Source organism: Anopheles maculipalpis, chromosome 3RL (assembly GCF_943734695.1).
Source record: "Anopheles maculipalpis chromosome 3RL, idAnoMacuDA_375_x, whole genome shotgun sequence".
NCBI classification, from domain to species: Eukaryota; Metazoa; Arthropoda; class Insecta; order Diptera; family Culicidae; genus Anopheles; species Anopheles maculipalpis.
The window spans coordinates 39,458,288-39,478,453 of record NC_064872.1 but is presented as its reverse complement, the minus strand read 5'-3'; the positions used below and the strand labels follow the sequence as shown (position 1 = coordinate 39,478,453).

The window sequence follows — 20,166 nt, the reverse complement described above, 5'->3', positions numbered from 1 at the left end:
AGCACTTCCTGCTTCTGAACTACTGTGCCTTTTGCTGCATACCTTCACGCGCTTGCTACGCTTGTGATGTTTCTTTTCACTTATCATACGGCGTATGTTCATCTGCATTTTGTAGTTGACCTACGATTGGACAAGAAAAAATCCGTTTTATTAGCATTTTCCCGCCAGCAAAACCACCGAGTTTTTTCGTTACCTGTGTTGAAAGATCGCGATCATCCACAGCATGCCGGCTGTAGCTAAGTCTTCGGGCCTGTGGGAAAAAATAAACACCAATTAGTATACGCACCAATAATGACTGCTCGAAAGGGGATTCTAGATTCGTTGATTTTTTTTTTTAAATCGTTCATTTCAATTGATATTCGCCTCAAAATGGTCTCGAAAAATAAATACACGAACATAACATGAACGAACACGACACATGTCACTAGTCGAGCAAATTAAGAAACAATTATCTTCAACTGTGATCCAAACATTTGAGAGTGATCTTAGATAGTTTGTACCTTTTTTACGAGGACTTGATTGTTTCTTTTGGTTAGATGTTAGAAAGTGCGGTTCATTGTTCTAGTACATGCCAAAACCTTGGTCACCGGTTGTGCTTTGCAAAAGATTGTGCTTTGTGAAAAATATTTGGACAACATTCTTGTTTGATTTGCTCCTTACGTGTCTGTTGAGAGATCACCATAAGCGGAAGATAGAAACATTCGATAAAAGCTTGGGATCGGAAATCAACGCAAACAACTGTACAGACATTTTACAACTAAACGAAAGACAACATCAATAATGGAACAAAGTGATAGTATAACATTTGTATAAAGTAGATATAGAATATATGTACAATACAGTTCAATGATTTTCTTGAACGAGAAAAATGAAGCATATGAAGTTCTATTCTACACACTAATTAATAAATATGCAATCACAAAACATTCAAACATCCAATCGCATAAAAAAGAACTCAATTTATAAAAAGTTGTTGTGTGACAATATGGCGCATATAAATTACAAAAATTTTAGGAGTACAAATGAGTTCGTGTCGTTTTGATATCGCTTGTGGACACAAGCTTAGTTTATGGTTTTTAAATCAGGCAGCAGAGTTATAATCTTAAATACATTTAGTTGAAATGCTTTTATGGACTCTAAAAGATGCAAACGGTAGGCTTCATAAGATGATTCTTTTTTGGTGGGGAATTATAATTCATTATTTCGATTTCAAGGAAAAAGCTACCGAACACCATCGTTTTTTATGGCTAGCTGAAGCAACGTATTGGAAGAGGTTTAAATATGGTCTTTTTAAAGACGAAGCACACCTCGAAAATCCTCGCAAGTATGAGGATGGTCAATTAGAAGCAGCAGACAGTGAAGATAGTGCACTAACACAATAACAAGGGCTTGATCCAAATTGTGAGAGATTAGATGCCATATTGTGTCCGTTCGCTTGGACGGTTTGGAGCGTAATCGTCAGTCGCTAGTTCCTAATCTAATCGCTCTCGAAGCGATCTCCATCTTCTGTCGTCCTCTTCTCTTCTTTTATCTCCTACTGTGGCGCCGCCTAGCGGCCGCTAGTCTAATCTGATAGCGAAAGCCGTGAGGAACAGTGAGGACCACAAAAACGTAGCGCATTACGGTTCACAACCAGTTTATGGTTAGTGTTGTAAACAAGCGGTGTTTACACCGACCGCTGCTGTCATTGTCGGAATGTAATTCGTATTTACGAAGCTGTCGGAAGAAAGCTTCGCGGTCGGGATAACTGAGTTCCGCGGTGAGTGAAGGACCAGGACGAGAAATAGGTTGATAAAAGGGCTGAACAACGCGTGAGCGGCATTAGTACCGCTAGAAAACCAGAAAATAAACCAAACTAATTTTTTGGTTCGCCCCACTAAAATAGCGTTCTTAACTAATTAAAAACTTTTTTTTACTGTGTTTTCTACAGTTAGACACCCTCCAGTGACGGAGTCATGATTTTTCCTGGTGTTAAATATTTTTGAAACGTAGTCGCTTCTCTTTGGTTAGGATCTCCAGATTAAATGCAGGTTTTAGTCTGTTTACAGAAACAGATTCGGTTTTGTCCTTTATTTTGATTATGAAGAACTTTCTACACCTTTGGATTACCTCATAAGGTCCTTCGTATGGTGCCTGTAACCCAGTTTTTACCTTGTCAACCCGAACAAAGACTTGTTTACTCGTGCCCAGGTGTTTTGGCACGAATTGTGCAGGAACATTTTCCGTCTTAGGAGGAGTCGGTTCCACGGACTTGTGCGCTTTTTTAAGATCCCGAATGAAATCCGGAAGATCTTCAGCAGCGCAGTTATCGGAAGGTATGAAAACTTCGGATGGAAGACTTAAGCTTTTCCACAGGAGAACCTTTGATGTCATTTTTGAATGAAATTCGTATTCCTTGCAGAATGAGAGGCAAGAATCGAGTCCAATAGTAATGGGGACTTGTAACCGGAACTAACTGCTTCCGAATCCGTTTTCGGAATCGTTACTGCTTCCGGAACCAATTACGGAAACGATTCTGAAACCAATTCCAGAGCAGATAGATATTCGTAGAACCGACTCTGGAAACGACTCAGTGTCTTAGAACTGATTCCGATTACGATTCCGGAGCCGATTCCAATTTCAGATCCAATTCACACTCCGGAGTCAATTCCGATTCCGAAACCAATTCCGGAATCCAGTTAATACTGTTACTGAAAGATAATACCATTGTACGTGTAAAGCTGCACTTTATTGGCTACGAGTTACGAAAATTTTCTCAAACAGCACAGATACTGAGAGATGAAATAAGATGCACGTAATGAAAATTCTGTATTTTGCAGCACAAGATATACGCCGCTCACAAAATATCGAATGTGGCGCGTCAAAAAATGAGTGAAGTCGAGACTAAAATGCAGGTTAAAGAAAAGAATCAAGCTGCCTTAAAATGCGCGAAATTGTCATAAAAAACACTCTGAACTGATTTGTACTCCTAAAATTACAATACTAACGTTTCTTTGTGCATCACGAAAAGTTATGAAATAAAATGAATGAATTCTGTACAACAAAAAAATGCTACAACAAATTACAAACACGAAAGTTCAAGACAGACCGGAATGTGTTCAGCAAATAAAATCTCGTGGAATTCATACTTGCATTATTCCATTATGTTAAAAAAAAATAATCGAAAAAGGGATCGCTTAACGAAGAAACGAGGACAGGCAGTATGTACAGTTGAAAACGATCCCGTTTTTTTTTTCTTTTCAAACAAACACACAAAACAAACATATTTACAAGGAACATATTTACACACACAAAATCTATCCGCGTAACGCTATAAGTACGCAAACGTGAAGCATAGATTTTACATATGCTTCCACTTAAGGCTACGTTTACAAAGATAAAGAAAACGGATTCTCAAGAGTAGGTTAATAACAGTAGTCGAATTGAAGAAACAAATCGCACCTTCACTTGCTTCACGGTTGCCGTGTTTGTGCCCATCGAAACACACGTGTCATATGTTAGTATTATCCAATATCACGGATCACGAATATGTGTTAGCAATAGTGATGATTGCACACAAAACACACATACACACACACATTTATATAGAAGAACATAGGCACACACACACACAGAGAAAGATATGCAGCACGTACAGAGTAACATACAGAAAAAGGATACAAAAGAACACGTGTGGAGAGAAAATCGCTAGATTAGTGTTTTGGTTGTGACGCTCAAAAATCAAAATGAAAGAACAAGGATAATGTAGGGAAATTAAAGGTGCATGGTGCAAAACATAGTTTTTTTTTGTTTTTGTTTTGCTCACCGCAAATTCACAATGATAAACGAAAGAGCATAAGAAATCCAGGATTGTGACACAAACTTAAAAAGGACATGACAAAAGACAAACATGATAACGTGTAAAGGGTGAAAATTAATTAATCCACATGGACACGAAACAGGATATACATATAGTTTAATATTGCGCCAGAAAAACGTAACAATGTAACGTATAAGGGTGAACATAAAGAGGTTAGCTCATTAGAAAATTATAAAAAATCGATCATTGAATGTTTTCGTACCGTATGTATTGAAGCCTTCGATTCGAAGTTTTTGATTCAATTTGATATTTGATTTGGGCGCAAATAGGTATTTTAGCATGGGAACACGGAATGGTAATGGCAGTGTGGCACGGGAAGTTTCAATCACATTATTTTTCGACAGTATTTGCGTGATTAGCCACCATTTTTCGCATTCCAATAGCGATAGCAGGAATAGTTTTGAACGAACAAATGCGACGCATGTCGGCCCAGTTGTTGTCGCATAACCCATGTGTAGGTTTGGTGGATGGATATCAGTTTTGGGGATAGTTTTTGTTTTTTAGGTTCGGTTCAGTTCGATGGTGATTGGTTTCGGGATTGATGATTGTTTTTTTTTTTCGAGCGTCCGTCGGAGCACCAAATAATTGTGGAAGCGATGTTGCGATTATGCGAGAATTCGTTTGAATTTGTTGGTCAAATGCGCAAACGATAAATTATTTGAATCAATGTACAACATCGTTTATGGGATTTTTTTTTCGATTCGATAGAAGCACAGAGATTGTTCACAATAGAGATAAGCAATCGAAATGGTTTTATTTTGTTGGTGTTCACACGGCGAAGAGAGGAGAAAAGAAAAAGAAAAAGAATTGGTTTTCATTATGTGAAAATTCAGCACACCGATCAATTTTCAAACAACTACGAAGGTGCGTTGAGATGATGGGATGAGTAACGAAATGAGTGAATATTACACAGTTCGTGATTTGGATACTACAAACCAGTGTGTGTAAAATGAGTGAGCAATGGATGAGCTAATAGAACCAGTTCAGTCGTGAGAAACGTGTCAACTTGTTTTCCTACTGGGGCTGTGGATAACGGGATGACCTCTAGCTGGGTAACGATTTGGAGGTTTGCGGGTTGTGTTTTGCAGTCCTAGCAAATACCTTTGTGTCAGTATATCATTTTCTTTTTAAATTATCAAACATTCTAGCATGATATAAACAAGCAGCTACGTGTATGTGTGTGTGTGATATGTAAGTATGTAAGTATCTTTTCCTGATCTTTTCTTACTATGTCCCGATTGACGGCAATTTTTAGACAAAAATTTCAATCCTTATCTGGCGCGTTAGAATGGAACTGATTGCGGTCAACGATTGACCAAGTGCATGGTATGACTTGGTGCAAGGAATTATAAGACGTAAAATTGACTGTGCTCACATTTGGCTCTATCCTACTCACCCGGCGGTATGGTTTAAGCTCTTCCGACAGCAAATGATGTATTTTGGCATCCGTTAAGTCTTTCTTCGAAGGATTGTAATCCAGCTCCTGCATGTCCAGGTTGCGGGTCGAATTTTCAAGGTTCGTAAAGCTAGGGCTACAACGATGCGGGTGAAGAAATATTTTGTAATGCACGTTAGGATGTAATTCGACATTTACTGCTGCAATAAGCCAATCGGTTATTGCAAAGATAGTATACAACAGTGGCACATTCTACTCCAACAATACGAAACTAATAAATGGATGCATGTACTTCAACTAAAAAAGTTACCGTATAGCTAATTATCTACAGGCATTGGTTGCTGCTTTGTGTCCCAGCATATGTCCGTTTCGTAAAACGTTACTGCAGATTTTAGGTTTAGGGATAAATATTTCTCTAAGAATCAACGTGTAAAAATATAGCATTATAGCATGTTCAATCGTGTGAGACCATGTTTAAGAATTTCTTCAAGTGCTAGCCATTATTATGTAGTCTCGTCTATAGAACTTCTACCAGCTACAGCAACCAGCAGCAAAGGGTAAACGTTAGCGCCGCATATATCTGGCTGGAATTTGGTCAATAACAAAACAATATAAAAGAAAAAAAACGATACCAATCGGATGCTGAGCTTTGCCGTGATGTCTCCAGCCAGCGAGACCAAACCAGCGGAACGGAAAAAAGTAAATCAAAAATAATAATTAAATCAAACACAACAACACACACACACACAAAACAGGTTGGTAAAAGAGGCATGCATCGATCAATTAGTTTCGCGTTACCATGTGCCGAGCATTGTGGCGCCGCACCTTCCGCCGAAGTAGGACGTGTAGTTTCTAAATAATGCACTCATTGATTCAGTTCCAGACATTTGTCCGATGGTGGATGGGTTGCGCCGCATGTAGTCCATGGCGTCGCGCATCGTTAGCTTAGAGTAGGTTTCCAAAATCTTCGGCTCCGGACCCTGATGGCGAGTAAGTAGTGCGAGTTATGTTATTCGTCACCGTAGCATAGCCGGACAAGCATCATTGCCAAAACCAAACCTGTAAATTCTTGATCAAATATGGACGAATGAACCTATTGTCGAATCTCTTAAACTTATCGCGTATATTGTAGTTGCCGGTCTTGCCCACGATATCCTCAATGCCAGCCATCATGTGATCCATAAACTGGAAGCAAAATCGTTTAGAAGTAGTAGTAGTGGTTAGATGGATTTCGGTGTTATCTCACGGGTTCTCCTGCCTTACCCGTTCGTGGATACGCTCGTTCATGGTTGGTTTGCGTTTGCTCGAACGCTTCACATTCAGTATTTTGACTAGCGGTTTTATGGTGATGCCCTGCAGGAATACTGTAAAGTACACGACCGCAATCGTCGTCGTCAAGAACATTGGCTGCAGCGGAATGTGATCCTTCTCCACCAATAACACTAAAGCAAACGCAACAGCTCCTCGAAGGCCTAAAACGATCAAACGGTTCATTTGAATCAGTTGTCTGGTGGCAAAAATAAATAAACGATTTGTGCACCGTACCTCCATAAGACATAACAAATTGATCTACTTTAGTTAGCTTGTGAATTCTAAAACGATTCGCTAACGCTGACAGTATCAAAACACCTGTGAACAATAAGTGGAACATTATTGACTCGTTATCATGGTTGGGTCCCCGCCTCCATCTAATGCAACACGTACCTAAAATTCTATACACTGAACAGAAGATTATTGTCAGCAAAACGAACCAAGTGTTCCACACATGCTGGTTGTTAACGGTGGCAACGCCCAGGAACATGAAGATGATCGTTTCCGCCGAGGAGGACAACATTTTCAGTGCGTACTTAATGGTAGTGTGCGATTTGTGCGACACGTTCTGCTCGACATAGTTTTTCATCGTTATTCCACAGAAAGTAATGCTGGAGAGAAGAGAAATACAAAGATACAATCATTAGGTTTTCCATTCAACGACACCAAGGACATTGGATCAAGTTCAAGGCAGCTGTAAGAAATTGCAATATGCAGTAAATTATGCACTTGCATCTACGTATGGAGACGTATGATGAGATGCATGTTTATCATGACAGAGAATCACATCTTGTGATTATGAATTTGCACCAAGCTAACGAGCTTCATACTAGTAATCTAGCGCTTTTTCAGATCGAACATCATTAGCAACACTTCAGTGGCGTTGCCCAATCGCTACTTACGCCAGGATACCGCTCATGTGGAAAATTTCCGCATTCAAGTACGCCAGATAAGCCATCACAAAGATGAAGATCGGTTCGATAACGCGCACGTGATCAGTAAAGCGTGTCACCAATCCAGTCAGGAAGCCCCAGATGACACCTGAAAAAATAAACGAATGCAATTTAATATCAATCAAGGCAATCATCGGTGCACGTGCAAGATGTTCAGCGGTCCAAGTCTCTTGAGAACGAGCACCTTGAGATATTGGAGCAGCTCCAATACTCACCGATAATGGTACCGCCGAGTGCAACCACAAAGAATGATGCAACGCCTGATATGATGTCAACGGCTATGATTTCGCTAGCACCTATTTGGTTGTACACCTCGAACATATGATACATTACAACCTGTGGTCGAGTGGGAAACGGAATTTGAGTTAATAGTGCAATCTCCCTCCAAACTTTTCGAGCAGATCGTGCTGCGGGGGGCATACGTACAGTGACAGCATCGTTAAGCAGCGATTCACCGAACACCACAATGTAGAGCACCTCGTTGACGTGTATCTCCTCGAACACAGCCAGCACTGCCACCGGATCGACGGCTGCAATTAGCGACGCGAACAGGAAGATGTGCAGAAACGGTAGGTCGACGCCAAAGATGCCGGTCTGACCGCAGGCCCACAGCGAGGTACCGATGGTGGCGATATTGAATATCGTACCAATCACAGCCATCAGGAGGATGGTGCCAATGTTATCGAAGAACATGCGGTTCGGCATGAAGTAGCCGGCGTCGAGGATGATCGGCGGCAGCATGTAGAAGAAGAACGTTTCCGGTGTCAGGGGCGACACGTGCAAGTTGGTTGCGTACCGCAACAGCACACCGATGATGACGCCGACCACGATCAGCAGGCAGGATTCGGGGAAAATGCGACTCAGCTTGGGCGTCATGTGGAAACCTAAGGAGCGATAAGGGAACAGAACGATTCTAATTTATTAGTTTACTAAATTGAAGTGCTGAGATTCCTTAATACCCAATCGATATGCAGTTGCAATTTTTATTATTATTAGTTGGATAATCTAGTGGAAATTCGAACCGAGACCCGGGGATTTGTTGAGTCGTAATACTCCTTCCTGTTTGTAATGCCATATTTTTAAATGATTTCATATCCATCGATCGATATCAATATCGAAACAATCTTCCCCCTTTGCCTTTTAATAGCCCTTGACCTTCCTTTTGTTAGGATCAAGTCACGCATCCTTGTCGGAAATGGCTGCAGCAGCATCAGCATCGTGTTGGCACTACTTTCTCCCCCTTCAGATTGATTCCCCATTAGCTTGACTAGACTTTCGAGAGGCACAACGAACCACGAACACGACACCACAGGCATCCATTTAGGACGACAGCGTTTTGATCTTAGCTTGCTGCAGGCGTCATCTGCAAGGATTCCCCTTTGAACCGATGCAACCATCGTATTCTTAAAGACACCCAGCCAGCTCATAACACACAGCCATGATATTGCGCTGAAGTTTCGAAACACAAAGGGTGAAAGCACTCTTCATAGCTGAAGCCCTTGCTCAAGTGGATATTGTTCGATGGCAGGTTCAATCCGGCAAGTGCATTCGCTCTCTTACTGCTCCCTGCTGATCCCGTGCTTTAGTGCATTTCTGCACCCAAGTTCTGTGGAGTTCGCCGTTGATAAACAGCGGCATAAAAACTAAAGCACACATCGATGCATCGCACGTTTAACGGCAGAAAAGTGGCATCATCTTTTCATGCATTATGCAACGACACGAAGAAAAACACCGACTCGGGACTAATAATATGGGCGTTCGCGTTAGCAGCGGCTAAACAGTTCTGTAACGAAATGTCACCTCGGCGAGTCGCACGAGTCGCGGTAAATAAACGAGATGCAAATTATTTCCACCCATGTTTAGGCCGCTTTAACAAAGATAAAAATACGGCAGATCGTGAAAACATTTTGGTTTAATATTCATCGTGTGTACTGACAGTTAAATTAGATGCGGTAATGACCCATTAGAATGAGTATCTATTTGTGATGGGCAATGGTTCGAAACTCTTATTCATAGATAACGAATAATATTGCCATTAATTTTTGAGCTGCATGCCTGGGACAATGCAAGGCACAAGGGGTGAATGTTTTGAGAGTGTTGTACGCACGTAAGCACAGGAGGAGCTGTTAAAATGGCTAAAAGCAATGTTCATCCTATAATCAGGAAATGAATTATTTATTTAATTTTATGTACAATTAATTATGACGGTACAATGAAGTTGTTGACGTTAAACCTACAATTGGAAATTTTACTTAAAGTCTTATTAAAAGGGAAATTATAAGTTCTTCTTCTTCTACTTGGCATAACGCCGATACCACGTAGTTAAATAATCATTCCTCTCACTACGGGGGGACGGGTCCGGATGGGATTTGTACCTCGGTCCTGCCGTTTGAAGACCTGCGCCGCTGTCGCCTACACCAACGGGACGCCCCCCCCCCCCCCCGGATTTCTAAATTAGAAGAAATTCGGATTTCTAAATTAGATTAGAATCTCCAGAAGTAGAAGAAATAAAACTAACTTTTAAACTATACCAAACTATTTCGTTGATTGCCAGTCGGATAAATTAGCTACAAGCTGCTAACCATACAGGGTCCAGATCCCTTACACATCATTCAGTGGAATTTTTCAAGATTTTTTTTACAAAATAACAAATCTGCGTTTCTATATACTCCAATCCAATCTTTTACAATTCTTATTTTCTATTTTGCTATTTTATTTCTATATCTAGAATATCATTTGTCTCAAATCGTGCTTGTCTATACTGCTTTAGTTTGAGATTTCATTTTTTTTATAATTATTGTAAGTTAGTTTTTAAACGCGGAAATTATACAGTTCCTCATTTGTGATTAGTGCATTGTTGCATGTTTCTGTGGGAGCTTTGCAATGTAGTGTAACAATTCATCCGGTTAAGGGAAATTTGCTACGCAACTGTAGCAATTTGTAATCAGCTGTTGATTTTTTGCCGAGCGTTTGGAGCTTCCATGTTAAAATATCAGGACTATAAAAAAGTTTGTGTAAAAGGTTTTAGTACAAGCGTCTTAAATTATTCAATTTTACTTTGGTGCAATCTTGCTACCAAAAGTCATCGTATGCTAGTGGAAATTTATGATGACCATGCTCTAATACAAAGAACTTGTCAAAAGTGGTTTGCGCGGTTTAAAAGTGGCATTTTTATTTTTTTAGGACTATAACTTGGAATACTATTAAGTGTAGCTCCGGATATTCATTGAAATATGAAGATAGAGAACTTCAAGGCAACGCTTGTTGAAGATCCTTCGTAAACTTAAGACGAAGACTTACAAAAAAATTTGAGCTTACTCAGCTAGCCATTTGCGAACGTTTAAAATCTATGGGAATGATCCGCAAGATAGGACATTGAATGCCGTACGAACTGAAGCCAAAGGATCATAGACACCCAGGTTAAAACACATTGAAATACGCTGAAATGTAATGTCCTACCCAACCCGCCGTAACGCCTTCTGAATTCCATCATTTCCGACCGTTACAACATGGCCTAGCAGAGCAGCACTTCTCCAAATTTTGGAAAAGTGCTAAAAGATGGAAAAAGTAATAATCGAAAATGGATAATACTTTGGAAATTGAAAAAATTCTTAATTCTTCATAATAAAGTATTCAGTTCCGAAAAAAAATTCGCATGAACTTATTTATAGTCCTGAAGCAACAAGCAAAATAACATCCAATAGTTTGTTAATTTTAGCACGACGTATTATTCAAATATAAATGGGATTAACGTACAAATTAGTTGAAAAACTTGTTTTAATCACTGTTTCTTTTAGTCAACATTGAATGCAATATTCCACAATCGCTTGGCAAATTTATCATCAATGAACCCGGCTAGGAGTGACAATTTGTTTTTGGAGCTGCGCCAAGTGTTTTTGCCCATAATGACCCATAATGATGTCCAAGTTTGTGGAGCAGCGCGCATGTATCAAATTTTGTTTGCGCAATGAAACAAAACACTGCGGAAACATTGCGGATATTATCAAAATCCTTCGGGGTAGAATCTAAGTCGAAGAAAAATGTGTACAAATGGTACAGTGATTTCAGGAATGGCCGTGAGAAGGTCGAAGACGAGGACCGTCCGGGGAGACCGTCCACCATTACCGACGACGCCCACGATATGAAACCTTTCGGAAAGTGTTGGGATTTCCAAAGCCTTGGTCAACACCATCCTGAAAGATGTTTTGAGGTTGCAGCGGGTGAAGTCTCGCCTAGTGCCGTCATTTTGAGGGAGTTTTTCGCAGTAACTGGCACCCATATTGCTTCGCAACTGCCTAATTCGCAGTTTTGGCACCAACCGACTTCTGGCTGTTCAACAAGCTAAAACAGTCGCATCGGAGATACCGTTTTGACGATATCGAGAAGATAGAAGCCGCATTTTTTGGTCACAATAGTATTACATTTCTCTATGCAATTCTACAATTCAATTATGTGGATCGGAATCCTTTCATAAGGCACATGCTACGTATTCTTCTTGTCTTGAGCTATTTGAAAATAGTTTTTAGGAACTATTTGGTAACGATTCGAAAACAATTTTTCTCTCACAAAGACGCACGAGGAAAAAGTTACAAATTTAAGGATAATGACGTTGCAGGAGAAAATACTACATAAAACCTTATTACACGAAACCCGGCACGTACATCGTCATGGAATCTAATAACGATGTCATGCGTGCACGAGACCGAACATAGGAGCACGTTGGGCGGAAAGCAATTAAAATGTTCTGCCACTAACTCATCAACCACTGACGTGTAAGCTGTTGATGGCGTTTCCCCTCGGTCACACCACAACACATCCCGTGCCATCGCTTCCAACGATCCATTTCGATCGGATCGGAGCATCGAAGTGCATGCTGGGGTCCAGATTGTTGGATCACGACCACCACTTGAGATGCAGCTGGCGTGAAATTGAAGCCCATCGCAGCTCTTCCGACCGAATGCCGGGCACGCTCTACCCTTCTCACATAGGCATTAATATGGGACGGGCCTCGTACGGTGGTGGTCTTCCTTTCAATTTCAATTACCGTCCTCATCAACGATTTTGAACGCTCGGAAACAATTCGCCCAAGTGGACAGCCAAGAGACTGGCATCGGGTGGCTCACCCTACGGTGAATGCACGGTTATCACCGAAAGACAGGGAGCAGTAGTTTATTAAACGATTCTAAACGTGTTGCGCATTTTGCTTCGAAACACGCGTCCAGGCCCCCGATCAGTACTAATTGGAGCGAATAAGAGTGATTCCCGGGGACACGATCAAACGTTTATTTCAGAGCATTGGATGAGTTATGGAAGTTGTAGCTTCGGCTGACCACTTAAGGGAAATCGTTGCAAAAGATTTACTTTGAATGGTGTTGATTGAAATTTGATTAAAACGAGATTGTTTTGCATCGATCAGGATCAATTGATCGAAATGTATGCGGGGACCGCTTTTTTTTTGCTATTCCTCAACACCAATTGAGGTTATGAACGTTCGTAATTAATTGGTCCATAATTTATCGCAAATCAATTGGGTTCATTGCACACTACTTTACAGACAAGTGATTCAAAGAAATGTATACTTGTGTGTGTATGCCTGACATTTGCCTTGCCTCATTTTGTGCCATAGTTTGTGAATCATCAACAAATCAACAAATCCAAATAACAGCTCTGAATCCATTTGAAGTTAACACACAAAATGCTTTTTTGCCCTGACCGCTTGGCTCACATCCAACAGTATTTGCAAAAATCAATCTTTTTTTTTTTTGCTTTTGAAAATAATCATTTTTCTTTAAATAGAACATTTGTCATGTAATGTCCGTTTGGCTGCCCTAATGCGTCCCTTTGCTTAGAGGTATACAAAGCAAATCATTACTTTACACCAAGAAGAATAGATAATTATGGGTCATCAAACAAATTATGATCACGAAAAGAGCACCTCATCGTTGAGTAAAAAAGCATCAACGAGCTGGGCATGAAGAGCGTGTACAATAAAAAAAAAACATCTCAAATCAAATTAGAATCAACACCTGTGATAGTGTTAGGGACAAAAACCCTAACAAGATAACTATAAAACAGGTCTCTACCTTCTTCCATCTGAAAACGTGCATTGCATGATGATGACAGCCGTAGAAATCGTGTGATGATAAAAGGTTTTCTTAACAGCCACATTTGAATTGTCTCTCGTCCAATGGCAATCCAGTACCAGCCTCCTAGTAGTCTCTTCCGCTGCCTTTTCTTAGCCAATGCACGATGAACCTACATTCGTCTTAGCTTGGCGTTGCAGAAATTATTCATTAACGGGATTGGTGAGCGTCACGTCAATCGTTACGAAGGGTGACATTCTGCTTACAGGACACTAATTGGAAGATAGATGCCACGGGCAAGTAAACAAGATATAAATCAAGATTGAATGATGAATTGAAACTCGTTGGCGACAAATGTACGCGCGAAAATGAAAAGCTTTAAAACTATTAATGTGTTGTTCTAATTGGGCAAACGGTTTGTAAAAAGATTTACCCGTTTCACTCAAGAATCAATCATTAAATTCTCCAACTTTATCTAATATACATCAGACAAACATTCTACTTCCATGACGAGTTTGCCCTACACATGTATTGGCCATAATTGCAAATCACGAGCAGCGTCAATCTTCGTGAGCGTGAGCGTCACCATTGCTGAATGGATGTCACTGATTGCGGGTGCAAATGGAATTTAAAAATGCATTTCGCCTGCGTGTCAAATATATTGCATTTTCTTTCCACTGTAAGGGTGTTGCATGTTACCAAATGGAGAAAAAAATATCACTCCAACTAGCGCCACCACAACGGCCGCTACGGATTGAATTCGTATTAATAAACAATGATAAAATTGATGAGAAAGCTATCGACGCCAATTCATGCGCCACACTCGAGAGCTCACACTTCCATTCGGTCAGTGGCCTTAATTGGTTTTATGATCGAAGTATTACGTGCTCGCATCCAGGGCAGGGAGAATAAAACGGATGCTGGATGCTGGCATAGGCGTATTAACTCGCTTTATTAAAGTACCGTAGCGATGCGTGCTATCGAAATCTTTACGACAAATAAAGCAAAGCATGCCCTCGAGTGGGCAGCAATGAGAAATCAAAAGAAACATGATAGAAGGGAAATACTGTTTGTTCTTTGAAAACTCTTGACAAACAACGTTGCAACACTGGGAGACCATTTTGATTTGCTACGGATTTTTCCAAAAAAAAAGTCTGAAATGAAGATTGTTACATGTTACAGTATGCTTCACGTAACGAAACAACTGTCGTACATATTTTTAGACCTTTGATGTTGTGGTGGGATTTTAAATTAAGAGGCAGAATACCAAAAGGAACAACTTCTAACACATAACATGTCACGTGGTTCGCCATCTCCATGACAGACCTCTCTTTATTTTATCAAGCTTGTGTTAAATAAGCCTCACCACATTGTCCACAATGTGTCCATTTCTTTAAAACTGTTTTAAACTTAACTTATGCTCGAAAACTGCAAAGATTCGCTCTCATCTTGAAACAGCCAGCGTGCCCAAAATTCGCCCTCCCTTTCGATAGCGCAGAGCAGACGAGAACTGTACAGTTATTCGCGTAGTTAGCTAAGCGGAACGATCTTCTGGATCAATCGTCTGGGACGAATTTTGCAAGTCACTACAAGAGGTAAACGTAAATATAATAAAAACCCACAAACACACACACACACCCAGACTGCCTGCACCCTCAAAGGGCGTTACCGAAGACGACGTCTTTGGAGAGATGAACGAAAATGTCGCTAGAAATGTTTCCAACGGGAGCTATTTTTACAACTCGGAGAATGAGGTTGACGTTGGCGGAATGAGCGCCCGTTACATGTTGTTGCCGTAAATTCTGTGATGCAGCTGTACCAGCTGAACACGTTGGAATAATATTACATGCACGAGCGGATACTTCGATGCGCAAAAGGGCTTTGTACGATTAAGTATCTTCACGTTTCATGTTTTTTAGGTTAAATCAAACATTAAAATTTTTTGAGTACAATTTTCAGAATTTAGTACTGTCGAAGAACGATCGTTCCTGACGATGTCTCTCTGGTTGAATAACGGTTATACAAGTAACGGAAATTTCATATTCCTTCTTTTCTCTCGTGTTGAATGGAACCAATTGAGTGAGGAATTGTTTATTTTGGCTAAGATAAGCTACCGCTAAAATATTATGAAACTCTAGAACACACTCCTTACTGCGGTGTTGCCTTGGAATGGCAGTCATAACAATGTAATAACCGCCAACACCATGTAACTGACCCCGATACGAAGCATGGCAATCAGATGGGAGTCAAGAAAAACAAAATTGCTCGATAAGCAACTAAAGTGTTTTTATCCAATTTCGCCAAGGCATCACCAACTGTTGTGCATGGGTTGCATTTTCCAACACTTTTGCTCAGCAGCTGAACACTGCTTTGCCTTGACCTCCAGCGCCACGGATACTTACCAATCTTCGCTATGCTAGCAGACAGAATCCAGACACCGATCACGAACGGAGTTTCGACGCGCGAAAAGTCCACCTGCGAAACGGGATACCGGTCGTGGCCATGTCCGCCCTCACCTTCAGCCGCCTTGCCATGTCCGACTGCGGTCTCATCGCCATGACCACCGTCGACGTTCGACGACGGTACGGTTGTTGCGATGATGGCCGCCGCCTCGGCAGAACGTTTTAATTGACTCGCACTCGTTAGCGGTCCGCTACTGGCATCGAACACCAGATCCACAGGCGATAATTGACCGGCGACCGGCTATAGAGGGGTTGAAAAAAAGAAAAGGGTTGGAGAAGAAACGGTATTATAGCAACGGAAACTGCAGCAATAAACACCAAAAATGTTAATGTTGCTTAAATAAGGGATGGTACGGTCGAGGAAAAATAAATACAAGAATTTTCCCTACAAATGCTAATGATCCTTATTTGCAAAACTTTGAATGCGTAACAGAATGTGCAGTTCTAAGACGTATTACTTTCTTATTCCTTATGAGAAGATAAAATAACTCAAATTTTCCTAAAACCCATCTTGTGTCCAATGAGAATTCTAAGATGTCTGTCCATATCGATTCCAGCTTACAAGCCATATTGTGTGCAATTGTGTTCAATAAAATGTCTGAGAATTTGATGCGTACTTTTAAAGCTTCCTTGAGATTGCCGTCGAGATTGTTAGTGCATGTTCTAAAGATTCCCATGATAAGCTTTTTCGTTTATCCCTTTTTTCTCTAAGCCCTTGCTTAAATCCTCGAAAAACTTATATCCACAAGCATTTTGATAGAAAACTTCTTAGCAAACGAACAAAAACTACATTTCTGATTCCTAAAACATTACACTTCTTTAAAAATATCATACCTAACAAAAACTCCACGTGAGTATCAAAACGCATTGCGTACTGCTACTTTATTGCACACCGTTGTACATGTGACTCGTGTCACGACGAAGATTCCTCCAAAAACCTAATCGATCACATGCAAGCCATCGAAGCGAAACGTTTTGTCGCCCCGCAAAGCGTTATCAGATAACCATTCATCATCTGGTACTGGTCATCATTTGCCCTAAATATGGCCCATTCAATGGACGGGACGCACTGAAGAATTGTTATCATAGCCCCCGCTGATGCACAGCTACCTACTAATCACGCTTTCTGTCACGAGAAGGAAGTATACCACCGCTATCGGCTGGTCACTGGCTTCCCCAACCTATCTACGGAAGGATTACCCGAAATGGCCAATAAAAACGTAACCGATTGACAACAGACAGCCCTTCGTGCTGGCGCTGAAGTTGGTTCATCCTTCCTGCAGAATGAATTACGATACGATTATAGGACAGGGCTATTTATCGGCGCAGAATCATCAAATCAATTAGTCTAGTTCAATTCCCATACACTCTGTCGGCATGATGGTGCATTTACCGGTAATGTCACGATTGTTTACTCTTAACGCTTAGCAGAACCTTTACAGCGGAAGTCTCAAAATTGCATAATCGTGTTGTAAATGGCGTCAATGATTTTAGTCATGACGCTAGCAACGGTTTCGTCTATTTAGATGATATCTCTGATGGCTAGAGTGCTGTGTGCTGGGGAATGATAGTAACGCTAACATCATGTCACGAACATCTTGTCGTGAAGGAAGAACTACGGCCAAAGCTTTCCGGTAAGTACGTCACGGCTGATAACAACACGCTACAGCCGCTCTGCAGATAGGATCAAGCGCTAGTTGACACTATCAGAAATGACAACGATAAGTACTTGCACAAGAACATCTTTCAGGTTAAAATCAGGTCAAGGATTTGAAGGAACCGTGTTGTAATGGAAGAAACCCAAAAAAAAAACTTCTTGCGCAGTTACCGGTATTTGATGGCTATTTTTTTAAACATTTTACATGCAAAGATATAAGTTTTCCATCTCTTGCTATATACATTCTGTTTACACATTGTTTTCTAACCATTATTATATCGTATTCCTGTCCTACCAAATCATTCAAATAAAATAAAGTCATCTGTTTCCCTACGATTGTATTCACATGTTCCTTAGCCCTATCTGGACGCAAACACTCCAATTATTTGTTACATTTCACGCAATTCCATTAGCACATATTCGTGAACACTTACCACCTTCTCGCCGCTGGCCGGTGCGCTTAGGTTTGGCCTAGCTAGAACGAAGGCATTGTGCGATAGCAACGCGCTGCAGAACACTACATATATACACAAACTGCCGAGCCGTGGCCGATGCAGCTCCCAGCCACCGGTGCTGCGGCGCAGCTTTAATAACACTTGACCCGCACACATCACGACGGTAGCCAGTAGGCACGTCAGAAGGCTACCACTTTGGATGGTGCAGCGTTCCGTGAGTTCCGAGCTGTTAGCACCTCGTTCGCCACAATCACTAGCGCCGCTGTAATGCCGAAGACAGTCACAGATGCCTGACGCGCGGGGCGTCAACAGCGTCCACTGCTCCGGTGAGCGGTCTGTAGGCCTGCAGGCACGGCGCGATAAATTAACCTCCTGTTTCAGCGTCACAGCCATCGTCGTTTCCCGTACGGTCGTGCTGTCACCAGCGAGATGACACGGTCACACAGCACGGTAAGTGACCACAAGTGGGCGGTCGTGTAAGATCCTGCCACACCAAAACCACTTCTGTTGAGCACGCTACCTCACGCGCTGTACAATCGTTCGCCTGCAACACACAGTAAGGACATGAGGGAAGGAACACGAACACTTTCACAGCCGCATGTAGGATTCTTTTCAGCGACTGTGTGCTGCACACACGCACGTTCGTTCGCAAGGAGCAATTGCTTCCGTAAGTGTGTTGAACCTCAGTTGAACCAATAATCCTTGAACGACGTAAACTAGCATACGGGAGGGAGCATTCGTAGCACGACACTTCACGATGCCTTCCTTGCCTTAGCTGCTTAGGCAGAATCTTTACGATGTCGACAGTCGAACAGTGCTCGAAATCGGTAAGAAGTACCAGAGCCGGTTGCTACTAATCCTGACGATAGGTGGTTTAGAAGATTTCTGCGGAAGAGAACGGAAACGAAAAAACACATTAGCACGTCTATTATGAAGGGGAGGATTAAGCGGTTAAGTTCACTGAAGGTGATGGAAACATTTATTCCCACCCTGAGAAGTACTTGTTCTGATGTTGCCACTCTTGAAGTCAATTCTAGCTAGTGATCCACTTAATATAGTATGCACGATAGTTGAAGCTAAGCTCTGTTCCTTGTCTTATTTAGGATATGGACCTGGGTAGCTTATCACAAGCATCCAAGCTTCCAGATGTTTAATCCCTATGTGGATAGAGATCTTGTCCAGATAACACACAGACGCCATCCAACAAAGATAAGCACTAGTAGCAAGCCAGTTTTGCCATACTCTTTAAATAATCAGCACTTATTACTGCATAACTTGTATCACTCACCAAATAAGCATTCACTACTCTAGTCAACCACATTAACTAATCCCGATAGAATGCACCTGCTACTGCAGTAGTTATTGTCATCCCTATTAAAATTAATTTCCCGTGCTTGTTTGCTAACAATTACTTCATTTTTGTATATGCACAACCTCCTGTATTGGTCTGTACGACTTAATTGGAAAAGGGAGTATATTTAGTTATCAGCCCGCGCGATAAACAGATGGTAGTTCTCGGTCGGTAAAGCACTTTTCTCAAGACGAACAATGTTGTCCCAGTGCACCCTTAAGCTCTCGGCTCAATCAACACGGGCTGAGAGAGAGAGTTTGCATCGCATTGCTTATTTACTTGGTGCACACGACGAACGAGCCTCTTCGCAAAGACGCCTACTCAAGCAATGCAAACACACGTGCCACACGACATCAACGGGCGACCAGTCAGTCCAACCAGCCAGTCAGCTTGATGCAACCGCGATGCAATCTTGCCCCCGTCATATGCAACGGCGCTGCCACTGACAGATGGACGTCCGATAGTGGGCTGTAAAAACTATTTTTTACTTCACCATTGTTTCGCTCAATAAATCAGTGCGACGTAATTCGCTAGGAAATTGTCTTGCCCTGGCCGCACCGTACTACTTTTTTTCTTCTTTCTTCTAGTCAGTCAGCCACCCGTTCCAACTGGCCCACTGGACATGCGAGCAGCAGGAAA

At 41.4% G+C, this 20,166-nt stretch overlaps 1 protein-coding gene across 4 annotated transcripts in view; it reads right to left on the bottom strand.

The window, feature by feature from the left end:
* LOC126563914 (sodium/hydrogen exchanger 3) overlaps positions 1-18,575 on the bottom strand; it is a 35,016-nt gene extending 16,441 nt beyond the window's left edge. For 3 of the 4 annotated variants that reach the window (XM_050220710.1, XM_050220713.1, XM_050220712.1), the window contains exons 1-13: positions 18,159-18,575; positions 16,005-16,305; positions 7,946-8,403; positions 7,735-7,855; positions 7,469-7,607; positions 6,960-7,177; positions 6,801-6,884; positions 6,519-6,727; positions 6,315-6,440; positions 6,054-6,235; positions 5,256-5,391; positions 194-250; positions 43-120 (exon numbers count right to left, since the gene is read on the bottom strand). In XM_050220710.1, the coding sequence (XP_050076667.1) occupies positions 43-120; positions 194-250; positions 5,256-5,391; positions 6,054-6,235; positions 6,315-6,440; positions 6,519-6,727; positions 6,801-6,884; positions 6,960-7,177; positions 7,469-7,607; positions 7,735-7,855; positions 7,946-8,403; positions 16,005-16,305; positions 18,159-18,569 (2,520 nt within the window). In that variant the 5' untranslated portion in view covers positions 18,570-18,575. The remainder of the gene's footprint in view (positions 1-42; positions 121-193; positions 251-5,255; positions 5,392-6,053; positions 6,236-6,314; positions 6,441-6,518; positions 6,728-6,800; positions 6,885-6,959; positions 7,178-7,468; positions 7,608-7,734; positions 7,856-7,945; positions 8,404-16,004; positions 16,306-18,158) is intronic. The other variant, XM_050220711.1, reaches the window with a different exon arrangement.
* Between the last annotated feature and the right edge of the window lie 1,591 nt (positions 18,576-20,166).